Genomic DNA, 17216 nt, shown 5'->3' with positions numbered 1-17216 from the left:
GATTTAATCTAATAGTGTTCTAAATGTCACAAAATCATTTTGTGTTGTACACAGTGAGTGCAGAATTCACTGAGAAAAGCTATATGCGACTTCTGTACTTACGGTGTGCCTCCCCAAAATGTCTTTGAAAACATTTCCCCCTTCCCCAGTGGTCTCACAGACCCCGCCTATTTGCCTTTCTGGCTCACTAGCACACACAAACATACTGTAATGTTACACATGCAGGTAATGAGTCCATGTAGCTCCCCACCTTATTACTATACTACTAACCTTAGGTGTAGTTTCAGCAGGACAAGGCTTGAGTATTATTCATTCATGCTTTTCTAAAATAATTAAAGTTCAATCATACAACTGCCAACTTTAAGAACTGCTGAAAACCTTCAAAAATTCCTTGCTGACCTGATTTAACAGGAGATGACAGAGGCCCTACAGAAAGACCCTCAGTTACATAGAGAAAACATGCGAGGGGGTGATGGAGTCTTGGGGTGCGCTGGGGCCCGATAGACACAATCACAGACACTGTTCTCCCTCTCTCACACAACGCACTCTTATTATCGTTGCAGTTTATGAATCCTGAATCACACCTGAAGAGTGACACCGCACAGTTGCCCCAGGATACCAGAGGCTGATAAGATCTCCACTGTGCGTCAAAGAACCACTTTAGCAGAGCCAACAGGGAGTAGCGGGATGCCTACGCTTGGGGTCCTGTGCAGTGGCTGTAATTATTTAGAAATTTACCTTATAATGCTTTGAAAAGCATTGGACATGGTAGGCTATATTTATTATTATGGTAGGCTATATTTATTATCTTTTTCAATTATATAATGAGTAAGAGAAAACAATTTGAAGTACAATATTTTGTTTTTTCATAAAATATCCTGTATTGTATTGAAGACCACTTTTCCACTGATATTATCCTAAAGCCTAAAAGTCCATTTAAACTATTTTCAAAAAGAACATATGGGCTGCAATGAATAAATGGTACAAAGAAACACATGGTATAATGGGTATAATGTGTAAAAGTGTTTTGATATTTATGACAATTCATAGATATGTTGATTATTCCACTTTGAACAGCTAAAAATGTTAACATACTAAAAAAACAGAAAAAGTTTGCTGCTTCTTAAATCAAAAGTACATGATAAATATTGGCCTCTAAAAATGATTGTTCTATCATTTATTGAGCTATAGGACAGGCTTAAATGTTGTACGATGAGAACACTTGTGATGTTGGTTGTAGTTTAATCACCAAAGAATTATTTGATATGACAAATTAAAAGAACAGATTTAGGTGTAAAACTTCACACCTTGCAAATGTTCATATTGGTTTACACAGAGACTTGTGGGTGAAAGGCACAGCCCTCCCGGTAAGAACGCAAAACTGTGGCCAAGGATATTTGCTAAAGCATCATATTTGGAGTCTTGCCCAACAGGTCCAATAGGTTTAAGGCAGGTCATTTGGATTGGGACTGCAACTTATTCCCTTACACAATTTGTTAGAAGTTAAATTAATGTAAGCTTAACAAGTTAATATGAGTTTTACATTTGAAGCCACTCAAAGTAATGATAAGCTAGATACAAAATTAGCCATGACCTGGTTTGTTTGGTTATTGCTACAAAAAAGAAAATTGGAATTAGGTCTTTTCATGTTGTATTAAGCCTAATAAATGTGTAGTTATTATGAAGTGGTACAAGAAAATGTATAGTTTTTAGAAAGCACTGGATGTGACGCACCTGATTTAAACCAAGTTCTTTTTGATGAGCTTCCAAACTCAACACAAACTCCGCTCGTAGTCGGGACCTCATTACATATAAACAACTGTGATTAAAATAATAGCATAACAACCACAGATTACTAGATGTACTAGATCGCATAATTCACTGATGCATAAACAACATTGTCAGAATAACTCCAAAGCTGATAACCAATGAGTAATGTATTTAAGGAAAAATGTACCTCACAATAAGCCAGAAGAAGAAGCACAAGAAGCACACAAGAAGGTGGCCTCTCTGTGCTGGACAAACATACTTGGCTATATTAAGACTATTTTGAGTTTGCTACCCTTTTTTATTTTTTGTGTTTATTTAGGGGTTCTGTCATGAGGCCAAAAGCTTTATTAAAACCAAAACTAAGAATAAAATGAAACACATTCTTGGAATCAAATTAAAAATATTTATAACTGTGGTCTGGTGGTCCTGTCTGAAGCTTGTGTAAAGTGTTAAATCTCTGCTTTTAGATCTTGTAGGTCTAGACTTAATACAAATATAGTTTCAATAATATGTTTTAAGGGACAGCCTTTATACAACATTATATTTGTAGTAATGCACTGATCTAAATAAAATGACAAAAACATAAATGTATAAATACGGTCATGTTTTGGTTAGTTTTGACTAGATTTATTTAGTTAGATTCTTAGATTATTTAGGTCAGATTCTGGCTTGTATTCATATATTTTTTTCTACATTTAGATAGTATATTATAGCTGTCAGATCCTCACAGTCTTTTTAACGCAGTTTAAGACTAGACTAAAAACGCACCTCTTCTCCCTGGCTTTTAATACTAGCTAGACAGGATATGTTGGTGTTTTATTGTTCTTTCTCTATGTATCATACTGTCTGTATTTGGTTTGTTTTGGCACTCAGGGCAGCTGAAGTTCTATATAAATAAAACTGAACTCAGCTGTAGGTGGAATAATAAAATAGCATTAAATAAATCATGCATGGTCAGATCAGTTGTGGTTGAGGATAGGAATAGGACAATAAAAAATAATATGGGACAATAATATCGTGATAAAAAGTGTTGACAATAATAATCTGTGAGACATTTTATAAAATCGTGATAATTGCTCACAAAGATAATTTCCATTATAAGAATGTACAGAGAAAAGCTATCCATAATGTTCTCTGCTAGATCGTAGTTGTTTTCACTTATGACAATGTACAATATATATAGCAGTTGTTATATAATTATTCATATCAATAATATTTTTAAACTGTCAGCAACTGTGTGACATAATTGTTAATTGCAAGTATTTTTTCCATGATAATTGTGACACCAAATTTCAGTATTGTTCCATGCCTAGCTGAGGATAGAGGGAAGGTGAAAGAGGACATTTTTTGAGCATTCAAACCTCAAATGCAGGACAAATACAGAATTACTCAAATATGCATGAATCACTCAAAATATAACTCTGAGTAAGTTTATGAGAAAAACACTATAATATGCTGAAAAGCTCATAAAAGTTGATTTTTCTAGAATACGTCTCCTTGCAGCTGCAGACACTAACCAGTAAGGAACCTGGTTGTATGTTTTGCAGTGCATATGAAAAAACTAAGGAAATGTAGTCAAATGTTTTATGGTGCAGCATGAATGAAAATAGTTGAAAGGAAACCAGATAATTAGTTACTACTGCTGCTGTGTTTTGGTTGGTCCCAGATGTGTGCTTTGGCCATAGGAAGGGGTGCTGTTACTGAATATGGCTGCTCCCTTTTACTGGGAACACTACAGCCTTTCTAATCAGCACAGCCCTGCCAGTAAGCCCCCTCTTACCCCAATTTTCTAATCTGAGTAAGACTGACCCATGTATTTTTTTCTTCCTGTGCATCTACTCACTGCCAACACTCTTGCTTTAATATATCCGAGTGCATCTTGTCAGGCTGCAGTTCTCAACAAATGCACCTTTGTTTGTCGAGTTTGAGCAACATTTTTTCTTGCCACGTGACCGGTGTACCAAGTCTACGTTTTCTGTATACATTTTAATGTCGTTATGATTGATGAGCAATAGCAACATGAAACAGGTTTGGATTCGTTCTTTGCTTTGGACTTTTTCAGTCTGGGGTAAATAATCAGCGGCCTATTAGTCTGGGCAGCGTTCATGATATTAATTATGTCAGTTGTCCCGTTGACAAGTCCATCCCAATAATAAAGACTAGAGGTGGGCAGGTTTTTGAAGGCTGTTGATAGTGTGAAGGTTGTTTTGAATATAATAAAAAAATTGCAGTAAGGGTATTATGCGATATTTCAGCATTTTGTGGGTAATTATACAGTAATTTCACATTTGTCTGACACTTAAACTTCAACAAATACATTTTAAGACATGTGCCCATTTCTGATAGATTTACATAATATTGTCTGAATATCATTAACAGGGTACTGGTGGGGAAAAAAATTAGCACCTTTCAAGACACCCAACGTGCAAAATAGAAATCAAAGGATAACTCTTACTCATAAATGAGACCTCACAAGCTGACATCAGGATGTATTTGGCTTGGCCTTGTTGAATCGTAGCAGCAGCAGCGGTAGCAGCAACTGAGCAAACCAGAAATGATTCATTATGAAGTTATAAACACAGATCTACAAAGAGGTACTTAGTTTACAGAAACAGTTTACATCAAGGCTCTATGGAATGTTTTTCTGTAATAAATGCAGTCATCATGTTTAAATTACTGAGCTTTGAACAAATCCTAAAGTGGTCTATTAACTTGGATTTATTACAGAAAGGTAGTGCTAAGAGATTAGGGCAAATTAAACTTCCCCAGTAGTAATATACCTCAGTGGCCCATTTTTGGCAATTACCAGCAGAGTGGACCCAGACGTAAGCAGCTAAACATGAGGAATGTAAAGTTAATTTCCTGAAAAATGTACTATTTAAGAGTGAAATGTGCCAGTGATCCTGTCTCTTTCCCTACTGCAAATCAGAGCCAAATGAACTAATCTACATGTTTACCCTTTAAACTTTTTATGTCTGGGGTATTTATAAATCAGTTTAAATTAGTGTCTGTTAGTGAACCATCCTGTTCTAGCCCAAAAAACAGGTAATAATAATCACACTTCTTTACCTTTTTTTAATTTTAATTTTATTTTATTCATTTATTTATTTATTTATTTTATGCATTGGCACAGTACCAGACTTAAAAACTAACAACACGTGCTCTTATAGAGAGCACTGAATGTATATATGTACGATTATAAAGAATATATTTTATTTAGCCCAAATTATAACTAAAGCTTAGCTAGAAAAAAGAGATTCCCCACTGATATAATTAAATAAACACACCTTTTCTATTTATGGACCATTATGTTTGTTTGTTTTTTTTTAGTACAAATACATGCAATTGTTTTATTGTGTTCTTTTAACTTCATATCATATCATACCTTTTGTCCTGTGTCAGTAGACATGATCAGTTGTAGTTTTGCAGGAAGTAATTTTCTTGGACTACAACTCCCATGGTGCTTTGCTGTTGACAGTCAGAGATCTACTTCCGGAGTACAGAGTTCAAAGTGTAGCCATGTGTGTTTTGTGGGAAAGGTGTGTTTCTGCTTTGTAAATACTAGATTTGACTATGAAACCGAATTCGTTTTTTAAGCGTTTACACGTTCTTCACATTTGTCCGATATGACCGCATCAAACCCAGAGCTGATCCCGTTAATCTATCGCCACCTGAAGGAGCATGGATTCCACACGGCTGCAGAGGAGCTTCAGAAGCACAGCCTACAGGTCAGCACCGCGCTCCACTGCTCAACTTACTACAAGTCATTTGAACAAGCGCTATGCAAAGTTCTAAATAGTAGAGTATATACTGTGACCATGCATGCAGGCAAGTTGCTCACAAGGATAATAACAGAAGTGTCAAAATAAATGTTTGTTTTGCTCTTAGTTATCAGAATAAGTTTTATTGCTATTGTCACAGTCCGTGAACAAAAAATTACAGTGCATTACCGTGCAAAAAACAAAAATCTGTGCCAGTTGGTTCATTACCGTTGTTTAAAGTTACAGTAACTGGTGTTATAAAGTTCTACGTACTAACCCTCAACTCAATAGACTTGTCAAGCTTGTTCCACAGTAAGTACAATGTCATCATGACGCTACTAATAAACTATAAATATAAGCCTACAGGCTAGACTGCACTGAAAGGAGAATAATGTATTCTGTTTTATTCTTTAATTGCGATTCGTTTATTACTTAATAAACTAATAACATTTGTGCAGCTGCTGATGTCTTTTTATTCAATCTTGTAGAGTGAGGCGCCGACATCCACAACGTTACTGGACATCTACAGTTCATGGTTAAGGTGGGTATAATTGTGCAAAACTATTGGCAGTTGTTTTCTATCTTGGATTTATTGTTTTTTTCTTCTTTTTTTGTTTCAATCACAGGTCTTCAAAACGAAAAACAAAGCCTGCCACATCAAAACGCTCTGCTCCAGCCAAGACCCAAACCACGCCTAAAAAAGGTGTGACACATTGATTCTTCATTATTAGCTTGTTTTTGTTGATCTGTTGTTTCTGAAAAATACAAGTTGCAGTACAATTTTTATTTTCACATAGCGCTCAGTTATTGGTTCATTTCAACAAACCATGCTATTGCAAAGCTTCTATGGTTCATCCTAGCCTGCTGTAAAGGAACATAAATTTGTAGTGATCTCAGCTGGTAGTCCAAGTGACTTAGTCTTCAATCTGATTTACTGTTTATGCAGCATCTCCACACAAGAAAAAGACAGACAAAGCTACTAAGCAGCCAAGATCACCAAATAAAAAGGTAAGAATTTAAACTTTTGGTCTAACATACCAAAACATTCTGTACATATTGGCTGAAAAAGTTACTTTTTTAGGCTCCAACAAAGCAGAAAAAGAGTGATGGAAAAGCAGCAGAAAAAAATGTCAAATCCAGTAAATCAAAAAGTCAGAAGAAAAAAGCTGATGGAGGAGAGGACTCTGACTCGGACAGCAGTTTGGATGTGGAGAAGTGGAAGAGGCTTATTGAGCAGATGACAGGTACAGTGTGGTGGTTTAGATTTGGGAAATATGGGAATTGCATTGGATGAGGGAAAACACATTGAGATAATTTACAATAAATTAATCAGATTTGAACTGAGATTGGGATCCAGTTATGTTAGGGCTTTTGAATCAAGTCCATAGCCAACCCTCTGTCAGTAGAAGCATGTGCTTTGGATCAGAGAAAGTCTGTCATGTTGCATGGAATCAATACTGACAGCCATTTTAATTTAGATTTTGAAAAGAAAATAATATAAAAATAAAAATCTACAAAAGGAAGTGGAAAAGAAATTCATTTTTTTGCTGCATCGCCCAGCACTAAAGATACAATGACATTTTTTATCTTGATTTATATTGGTCCTGTTGTATTTATATTACCTAAACTGTTCCCAACTGCTGGACAAATACTTAAAACAATATAAAAAGTTTGCTTCTGACTGCTGGGTCACTACTACCAATGAACACATACAAGGTCCTATAATATACTTTTGAGTGAACATGGACTCTATTATTTTGCGTAATATAATCTTTATTGGTTTACTATTATGATTTTAGATTAAATGCCACAAAACTGCATCATTGGCCAAAAAAATATTTCACCCAGTGCTATAAAAGCTATTTGGCTCCTTATATTGGATAGTTTGTTTTCTTTATGCAGATGCTGACCTCGCTAAAGTGGAAGCCTTAGATGCTCTGGTTGCTCCTGTACCCAAAAAAACCAGAGTGAGAACGCCTCGAGCCAAACCAAAACCCAAAACAGAAAGTCCCACCGACGGACAGGACCAACAGAATAAAACATCTGATGAATCTACTGGGGTCACATTGGCCAAAAATAATCCACCCAAAAAGAGTCCCTCCAAAAAAGTACCTGTTGTGGCATTGAACAGCGCAACCCAAAACACTGAAACACCTGTTGCAAACGTAATTTCAACACCAAAGCACAGCTCTAAAAAAGAGAAAAGGAAAGCTACTACAGACCAAGCTACAGTCAAGCCTAAAAAGAAGAAAACTCCAACTTCAGATAATGATATTGTAAATGCTACAGATGGAATTATTGACAAAGATTTAGACCATAATGAAGATGCTAAAACAGGTAATCTAACTGAAATCAAATTAACTGATCAGAACGGGTCTAAAAAGAAGAAGAAGAAGAAGAAAGATGCCACACAAACTAAGGACACGACATATGCTTCAGGTGGAGTCATTGATAAAAATATAGATGGTAATAAAGACGCTAAAACAAGTAATCCAGCTATTAAATTAACAGAGGGAATTCAAGACAGCTCTTCCCATCTCCAAATTGAGCCAAAAAAGAAAAAGAAGAAAGATGCCACTCAAAATGGGGTCACTGCAAATGCTTCAGATGGAGGTAATGACAAAAATGTAGACAATATTAAGGATGCTAAAATAAGTAATCCAACTACTGAAGTAAAAAAGGGAAGTCAAGAAAAAACTTTCAATAGTCAACCTGAACCAAAAAAGAAGAAGAAGAAGAAGAAGATTGAAAGGGAAGTTAAAGTGACTTCAGATGTGTTAGTGGATCGAAATGTAGATAAAAATACTGTAGAGGATTTAAATGGTAACTTAGTACCAGAAGACTTGACTAGTTCACTTAACACTGCTAAGGCTGAGTCTATAGAGAAGGCAAAAAAGAAGAAAAAGAAAAAGGACAAAACAAAACCGGATGGGGAGCAAACAGTTACTGAAGCAAAGATCAACTCTGTAACCAATGAAGGAACTTGTGAAACAACTGCAATAGAATCCAGTCAGGACACAGCACAAACACCTCCTAAAAAGAAGAAAAAGAAAAAAGACCAGAACAAGGAGGAAGAGACTTTGCAGCAGGTCAATGTTATTGCAGAGACTGTTGGTGTCGAGGAAAATACTCAGCAAATTATAGTAAAAAAGAAATCCAAAAAGAAGATAAAAGAGGGTGGAGAGCATTTAGGAACAGAGGGAGAGAGAGTCAAAACACCAGTGACTCAAAGCTGCGATAGAAAAGTACAAGAGGAAACTCCAGAAGCCCTGTCCACTCCACAGACTCCAGGTTTAAAGAAAAGTGAGTGGACTATTCTATTTTAATTAGTGATGCACTGAGTTAGTTGGTATCGGAACTGAAAAAGCATTTATTTCCTTTTCACAAAAATAAGACTCAGAACTAAAGCTGACTAAAATGTTTTATGTAGGTGTTGTTTGTCTCTCAACATACATACGCACATACATACTCCCACCAGGATATCTGCTGAACCACTAGTTGAGAGCCAATGTCTGATCCAGCAATTTTTTCAGTATCTGCACCAATATCGGATAGCAGTATTGGATTGACATATCCCTAATTGTATTGTGCCCCATTGATACAGAATTATTTATACCCGTGAAAGTATGCCAGAGCATTAGCCAAAAATGAAATATTAATCTGTGTCTAAAAACCTTTTCTGTTTATTTCAGAGAAGCACAAGTTGCAAACGGAGCAGCTCGCTGAAGCAGGTTCTGTAGTGCAGATACAAGAAAGTGAGACTCCAAAAAAGGTAACTGGTTCATTTGGGAAATTATTTAATCAGGAGTTTTGTATTAATATGCCATATTTGATTGTATTTTAAATAATTTTACAGAAAAAGAAAACATCCTCCAAGAACAAAGAAACAGAAAGTTAACATGACAGACTCCATCCATCCAAATGAGTTGTGCATCTTTTTATTGAATGTAGAGACTGGTTTACTACGGTACCTTTTTATGTATCTTTATTTTTGTTGAGATTTTTATTATTTTGTACATGTTATCGCACACTGTAAGTGTTTTATATAGCTTGTTTTATAAATGAATACAATTTTGCCCAGATCAGGAGCCTACAAGAAAAAAGCATGTCATTCTTAAGTATAAATGCGATCAGCTGTCTTAATTTTTATTAACAAAAACACAGAGTTCTGTAAAGAGATTTTAAAGTAACATTGTTTATGCATTACTGCCAGAGAATTTGCTACTGTGCTGTATTAATATTTTTTTAATCTAGATAATTGGATATTCTGTCATCACGTAATCTGTACAAATCTATTATTAATTCAATCATGTTTTCTAAGCCCATGCACTCTTCAGATCAGATTTAAAGTTTAAATGAGACAATTTGCTATGTTATTAAAAAAAAATACCTAAATGACACATTTTGGGGTTTTTTTATTAATTCATGACACGTTGCGATTGCTTGGGGGCGCTGTGTTTACACCCGCATCACTTCACATCACTGAAGAAGAGCGGCTCAGATGGAGGGGCTGGGTGGTGTTTAAAGACATGCTTTTAAAAAGATCCATTAAACTTTTACGGTAGAGATGCGTCCGATTTAATCTCATCTGCATTATTACTTATTGGCAAACGCATAAATAAATCCGATGTGGCGTTTAAAAAAAGTTTGCCACAAATCCAGTCGGCCTGACAACACGGAGCAGCTCAGACTGAAGAGGAGAGAGCAGGAGAGAGGTGACAGAAAAAATCCTTATGTCTAATCAGTGTTTTCTCTTTAATATGAAATTTTATGAATGAAAACTAGGATTGTGCAGTTAATTGAATTTATAATTGTGATTTCAATGTTTATAGAATATCTTCTGATCGTTATATGCCCACAGTACTTATAACCAGTGATGGAAAGAATACTTGTATGTGGTTACAGAATACTGAGTACCTCCATTAAAATGTATTTTGTACGATACATGTGTTCTGTTACTTCCCACCACTGCTTACAACCCTGCAAAATCTCGAGTAAAGCTGAGATAAATATTTGCCCTATAATTCAATGGGGACATGTGTCACAAAATATTTAGTGATGAAATCTATTAGGGCTATACTTTCTCAACTGGTTATTTTTGACAGTATAGAAGTAATCGTTTGAAATAATCACACAATCTATGGTGATTACTTAAATAATAGTGATTATGATTTTGCTATATTTAAGCAGCCTTAATGGAAACCAATGCTGTGTGTGCACTGTAGCTTTGAGACAGGCTCGCAGGGACAAACAGCTGTTCAGCAAGAGACTTTTGCTCAGTGAAGATGAGGAGCACAGCACAGAACAACATGTAACTAAAATACCCATTTATTCATCACTGATTTTGATAATATATGTATCCACTCAGTGCACATCTGGTGTCTTCTACAGGATGTGGTCAGTTTGTTTCACCATCTTCAGAAATGTGGTCCGGAGAAAGAAGCCTCCCTGAAAGCTTTGAGTAGAGCCTTGCGTGATCCATCAGCGCAGACCAAATTCATCAAGTAAGAACATTTCTCTTTGAAGAATTATTTTGGTTCATCCTGGTGCTTTAGTTTATTTTTGTTTTATATCTGCCTTGTTTGAATTGTGTCCCGATAAAAGGAAATATGCTTGATAATTGTTATTATCAAGAATATAAAACAAATTACTAAATTACTTTATATAGTTTATTCAACTCCTTGAAATCCAGAGTGCTGTATAAAATGCATGAATAAAATTATGTTAAAACAATATAATGTAGTGTAAAGTAACAGACAATAGGGAAACGTAATACATAGAACCAAAAAATGAGGACAAGTTCAACCATGCTAACTATTCATACGCACAGTTTGATATTATTTTTTAGGTTGGAAAATAGTATACATGTGCTGGTGGGCCTCCTCACTGGTTCTAACACGGAGTGCCGTCTTCTGGCTGTGCGCTGTCTTCATGAACTGTCCCACTCTCCACACAGTGCTGTCTCATTGGCCTGTCTCCCAGCCTCCCCATACCTGCTCACATACTTATCTGGACAGAGCACTAAGTTTACTGTAAGTGCCCAGCTACCTCATCAGGTACCTTGCATAACTTAGTTAACTGTTTTGTGATAATCAGTGTGAAATGCTTTTTACTTAAAGGAGCATTACAAAAACTAGTAATGTTAAGCTTTTACATTTTAAAAGAAATTTGTGCTGTATTGTGTTTCTGAGCAGGAGCTGTGCCTTTACACATTGGGGAATTTGTGTCCTGAAAATGATGCTGTGAAGGACAAAGTACTTTCTCAGGGAATAATACCAGCTCTTACAAATTGCTTAGAGGTAACATTTGCAACACACATGTCCATCCATCCATTTTTTTCGCTTATCCGGGGCCGGGTCACGAGGGCAGCAGTTAAAGTAGGGACTCTCAGACTTCCCTCACCCCAGACATTTCCTCCAGCTCCTCCGGGGGGACCCCACGGCATTCCCAAGCCAGCCGAGAGATAGAGATATAGTCCCTCCATCGTGTCCTGGGTCTTTCCCAGGGCCTCTTCCCTGTGGGATATGCTCAGAACCTTCCCAGGGAGGTGTCCTGGAGGCACCCGCCCAAGCCACCTTCGTTGACTTCTCTTGACGTAGAGAAGCAGCAGCTCTATTCTGAGCTCCTCCCATGTGACTGAGATTCTCACCTTCTCTAAGGGAACGCCCAGCCACCCTGCAGAGTAAACTCATTTTGACTGTTTGGATTTGTGATCTTGTCCTTTTGGTCATTACCCAAATCTCATGACCATAGGTGAGGGTAGGAACGTAGATAGTAAATCGAGAGCTTTGCTTTGCCACACATGTGACTTTTACAAACAAACTGAAAATCTAAAATGGCAGAATTATGAAAATAACATCATGAATCAATTGTTGATTGATATTGATAGAGAAACTGTTGGGGCAGCTAGTTTGTCAACAATTCTGCACATTTTGTTAAACTTGGTTACCAATACTAAACCTAATCACTTTTTGGTATTGCATGGTTCTTTCTTGAAATTATGAACTGCTGCCACTACAATTCTACAATAGATATTTATTGTAGATCTATAGATGAAGCTGTCATCATCATTTACTACCTTTGTTTTCTGTTCCTAGACCCAGATGCATAACCTGGCATTGGTAGAGGCCATTGGATTTACACTCTCTCAGCTGTTGCAAGGTACAAAAGCGGCAGAGAGAATTGCAGCGTAAGAAATTCAAAGTAAAAATCTCCACACCTTTTTGTACTACTCACAAATAATATCTGTTTATTCATCTGCTTGGTTTTAGGACTGTCATGGGATCACGGCTTCCTTTACTCTTGTGTTCAGTTCTCTCTTCCCCTGACCCAAAGTTCGGTTTGGGTCCAGTGATTGAATGCGCCTGGTCTCTGCATTTTCTTATTTGCAGGTAAAATTGTTTATCAATTTGAGCACACACTTTCATTGCCTACTACTTGCAGCTTTACCTTTGATTGTATGTTGGGTTTTTTTTATCTTTCACACAGTATTCCTGGCGATTGCAGCGTTCTCTTATCTCATGGGACTCTCTCCAAATGCAGTTCCCTTTTAGTATCAATAGGTGGCACTGTTGCTGAAGAAAAGAAAGATGAAGGACTGGAATTGGTAGGATGTCCCTTTAGTGAGACTTTTTTTTTTCTTCAGAGCAGAGATAAACAAACAAATAAAAAAAAAACCACACAATTATTTTCAGAATCTCAAATCAATACTAGTAAACATGATTGCGATTGGATTGTGGCATATCTAATATTTAACACTTTAATTTCTCTCATTTTATTATTTGTAACCATAGTTTCCCATAGTGAATGAACAAATAGCTGAAATGTTATGTTCAAAGTATCTCGGGTGAAGGAAGGCTGGGAGTCCCTGCTTAGACTGCTGCCCCCATGATCCTTCCCTGGTTAAGTTGAAGAGTATGGATGGATGGGTGTTATGCTCAAATTATTCATGTAAATAAGCATCAAAAGCAGAGACTGGTGAATGTCAAATATCACAGTGGTATCTGATAAGAGATGAGAGTGAATGAGGTCACACAGAATTATTTGAATGAGTTTGTGTGGAATTGAAGTAAAATCTTATATTAAAAGCATGCAATATTTTTCTGTTATTGTGTACCTGCAGGCTGTCTGGCCCCTCCTGCGTTGTGTGGGAAACCTGTCGTCCTCTTGTCCCGTGGAGCACCTCAGTGAACAGGTTGATACCCGTCTCCTGGCTGCTCTGTGTGCTCTTCTTAATGTTTACCTGAAGACACAGCCTGCGCTGGCCCGAGAGGCAGCCTGGGTACTCAATAATCTCACAGGTGATGTCAGATGATGTACAATTTCCCCTTGTGAATAAGTAGAAGTATGTGATCTTGAGCTTTTGTTTAAGCCTACTTTTTGCGGACTCATAATGGAATAAACAAATAATAAAATACACTTCACATAATATTTTCTCTATAATATTTTTCTAGTGTGAATAAATAAATTAGAGAATAACATTTAAATTTATGTCTTCCACAGCTCACTCAACTGACTTCTGCTCAGCGCTACTAACACAGAACCTGGTCCCTGATCTTATCCAGCTTCTGCCTTTCTCTCTGGGCATCAATACTATGGTATGTGTGTTTTAAGTGCCTACATTACTCATATTTGTATCTTGATGTCTTCTATCTTCCTTGTAACCATTTAATTGTCCAGATCCTCAGAGTTCTTGCCAACGTTGCTCACCAGAAAAAGCATTTTTGTGATCAGCTTGTGCGTCTTGGACTACTTTCTGCTCTCTGCGCAACCCTGAAAATGGCCGACACAGAAATGGTGGTCTTAAGTCTGGATGTTCTGAATATGCTGATTGACGGTAACTTACAGGTAACTATAATAATATAGACAAACACAATAACGTGGTTCGGTTGCATTTATGTAGTTGTTTATATGATGTTTTTTTTCTTTCAGGTTGCAGAGGAATTTGTAAAACAAGGTGGACTTTTAATGATAGAAGCCCTTCAGTACAACCATGAAGGAGAGCTGCGTCAGAGAGCACTGTACCTACTTGAACACAAACTATGCTATCCCCGTTGATGCAAAACACAATGTGACACAATTTTTAAATATATATTATTCTCATATGAATTTTTAATGTAATTTCCAAAGAAAATACTCAAATAAAATATGTATATAAATTTACATGTGATTTATGGGGTACTGTGTAGGTCTTTTAATGTGTGAATGTATGGATCAAAGTCTCTGCTGTAATACTTGTATTTTGTATAAGATGCATTCTGTGATATTTTTAAGCGATCATAGCCTGTGGTGTGCACATGACAAAACAATTCATGAAATAAAAGTGGGCCTAATTCTATGTGTATGTGTGTTTTGCGGTCTACAACCAATACTGACCCTCAATTATTGTAGAAGTGGAACTGAGGTCAGTCTCCATTTTGAATCATGATGTGCTATTAATGCCCCTCCTCTGAAGTTATCTCAAATTTCCCTACTTCCTCTTTCACCCCAAACCTTCCCCGCTGTCATCTTTCATATACAAGCAGAGGTGAGTTTTAAACATAAACTCTATTACATTTTATACTGTGTGAACATCATCCAGTTCTGTCCAGAGTTACTGTTAAAACATGTTTGTAGTTTTGTGGCAATGGAGGACAGTGGAGTCCGATCTCGAAACACTGCGCAGGAAAAGCAGGGGAACGCAGACAGAAGGGAGTTGCTGTCCACGAAGCCTTTGCATCGTTTTGTCCAGAAAGAGCCCAAAAGTCTCGGGGTAGGCAAGATGCACGCGCCCATACGCTCTGCAGACACACCCGTGCACCAGAGCGACGTCACGTGACTGTCTTACTCCTGTTTTTCAGATTGTGCTTCTGATGTTTGGATGCGCAGAATTCCTTGCTGGGTTTCTGATGAGTGGTCATGGTTTTAAGTTTAAGATCTCCAATTACGTCTATACTCCCTTCTGGCAAGGAGCTCTGGTAGTTGAAAAGCTAGGATAACAACAGGGCACAACAGTGACATAAGCAGGAAGTAACTGAATGCATATAGGTCTACCCAAAATACATATTCTGCAATTTTGTCTTTGAGCTGCACAGTGCGCCTCTAATTAAACATAAATTAATGCATAACAAATAGTGCAACAACAATAAAACAGTTTGTAATGATATGTCACATTTCTTACATTATAACTGAAATGCATCTCGATGTAAAAGTATTCAGGGTGTTCAGAATACAGTGCTCTGATACTGGGACATGTAACAGAATACGTTACAAAATGCATTGTAATTTGGGTGTTCAGTATTCTGTAACTAAATATATTTTCAAAGTCTTCTTCCCATCACTGGACTTAGATATTGTAGTGAATTGGATGTAAAGTAATGATGATGTTAACAGAATAGAGACTATTTCTGCAGTAGTTTTGTGTTATATGCACTGGTGATAGGAAATTAAGGTTGATTTGAGTTGAAATTGCCACTATACCATTTTCATTAAATTATGATGATGTTGACATGTCCGTTCACTTTTGTATTCCTAGTTTACAATCTGTGGATCTCTGTCCATTTACACTGGGATACATCCATCCAAGAAGATGGTAAGTAGCCTTCATAGTCATGTCCCTACAGCTAGGCCATTGGTGTTTTTTTTACATTCTATAATATGATGATGTCATACTCCCAGATAGGGGGGTGAGATTTCCCTATTGATTACACTGTACTTTGCCATTAAATATCTAAAAGGTAAATACACTCATTTTAACCTGATGATTTCTATTAATGACTAGAGAAGTTAATTTCTTGTATTACATTGGCCAGATCAAATATTGGTCTTGATCACATTAACCTTTTAAATACATTGTAATATAATATGTGAACAGTGAATATACAAGATGTTGTTGTTCATATCATTATTCTTATTATTTTTTTTTACCTTTATTTAACCAGGAAGGTCCCATTGAGATTAAAAACCTCTTTTTCAAGGGAGTCCTGGCCAGTTTTTCTATCTATCTATCTATCTATCTATCTATCTATCTATCTATCTATCTATCTATCTATCTATCTATCTAATTATTTTATCATTTTATTATTTTTTTCAGGTTACAGTGTGTCTGTGCATGTACGTGGTTTCCCTGATGGGAGTCATCGTCTCCTCTGGCTTCAGAATCTGGTCCATGATTGTGCTGGATTTGAACCACAGGCACCCAGATAGTGAATGGCTTAAAAGAATAGCAGTGAGTAACAAGCCACTGTTATTTTTCAATTTTTCTTTTTAATTGTGTTTATTAGTTTTCTTATTTTTTGTAGGAACTTCTGACTGGTATTGAGGCCGTACTCTTCGTCAGCTCCTTGTGTGTGTTTGTGCTGCTCATTTTCTTGTGTGTCGTCGCTCGGTTAGCTCTAAAGTCGACACGCACCCAAGTAAGAGGAAAATGTCTACAGACAGTAGACAGTAATTGAGATATTATTCCTTTGACAATTCTTTTTTTATTTCAGATTGTTCTTCACCAGATCCCCCCACCAGTAACCGAGACACCAACAGAGTAGACCTATCAATCTATTTTTTTTCCTGATGATGCTTTTAAAAACCTAATTCACTGCTCAAAATCTGACTTTCTCTCTTTGTCTTAAGATGGAATCTAATACAGTATTAATGGGCCGGATATTTTGAACAGTACACTACTAACCACTAATGAAAATTATATATATATAT

The 17216-nt window shown here is 36.6% G+C and overlaps 3 protein-coding genes across 4 annotated transcripts; all 3 read left to right on the top strand.

The window, feature by feature from the left end:
• The first annotated feature begins 5243 nt into the window (after positions 1–5243).
• LOC117378056 (nucleolar and coiled-body phosphoprotein 1-like) lies at positions 5244–9873 on the top strand. Its single transcript, XM_033974594.2, has 8 exons — positions 5244–5498; positions 6020–6072; positions 6158–6234; positions 6478–6539; positions 6613–6775; positions 7434–8834; positions 9224–9303; positions 9388–9873. Exons 1-8 carry the CDS (start codon positions 5397–5399, stop codon positions 9427–9429), a joined length of 1980 nt encoding a protein of 659 aa, XP_033830485.1. The 5' UTR covers positions 5244–5396; the 3' UTR covers positions 9430–9873.
• Positions 9874–9976: 103 nt separating this feature from the next.
• On the top strand, positions 9977–14867 carry tmco6 (transmembrane and coiled-coil domains 6). The gene is made up of 12 exons (XM_033974169.2): positions 9977–10246; positions 10757–10842; positions 10923–11035; positions 11380–11563; positions 11726–11830; positions 12629–12720; positions 12803–12922; positions 13020–13137; positions 13654–13831; positions 14034–14128; positions 14211–14378; positions 14463–14867. The coding sequence occupies exons 1-12, from the start codon at positions 10159–10161 to the stop codon at positions 14586–14588; spliced, it is 1473 nt and encodes a 490-aa protein (XP_033830060.1). The 5' UTR covers positions 9977–10158; the 3' UTR covers positions 14589–14867.
• Positions 14868–14949: 82 nt separating this feature from the next.
• On the top strand, positions 14950–17187 carry LOC117377820 (membrane-spanning 4-domains subfamily A member 4D-like). 2 transcript variants are annotated; one of them, XM_055224766.1, is made up of 7 exons: positions 14950–15057; positions 15122–15282; positions 15371–15487; positions 16045–16101; positions 16603–16737; positions 16811–16924; positions 17000–17187. In XM_055224766.1, the coding sequence occupies exons 2-7, from the start codon at positions 15157–15159 to the stop codon at positions 17048–17050; spliced, it is 600 nt and encodes a 199-aa protein (XP_055080741.1). In that variant the 5' UTR covers positions 14950–15057; positions 15122–15156; the 3' UTR covers positions 17051–17187. The 2 variants fall into 2 exon arrangements, with proteins under 2 accessions (XP_055080741.1, XP_033830215.1); XM_033974324.2 differs by having other exon boundaries at positions 14951–15057; positions 15147–15282.
• The last annotated feature ends 29 nt before the right edge of the window (positions 17188–17216 follow it).

Source organism: Periophthalmus magnuspinnatus, chromosome 10 (assembly GCF_009829125.3).
Source record: "Periophthalmus magnuspinnatus isolate fPerMag1 chromosome 10, fPerMag1.2.pri, whole genome shotgun sequence".
NCBI classification, from domain to species: Eukaryota; Metazoa; Chordata; class Actinopteri; order Gobiiformes; family Gobiidae; genus Periophthalmus; species Periophthalmus magnuspinnatus.
Note: the sequence above shows the minus strand (reverse complement) of the source record. Positions and strands in the feature narration are given on the sequence as shown.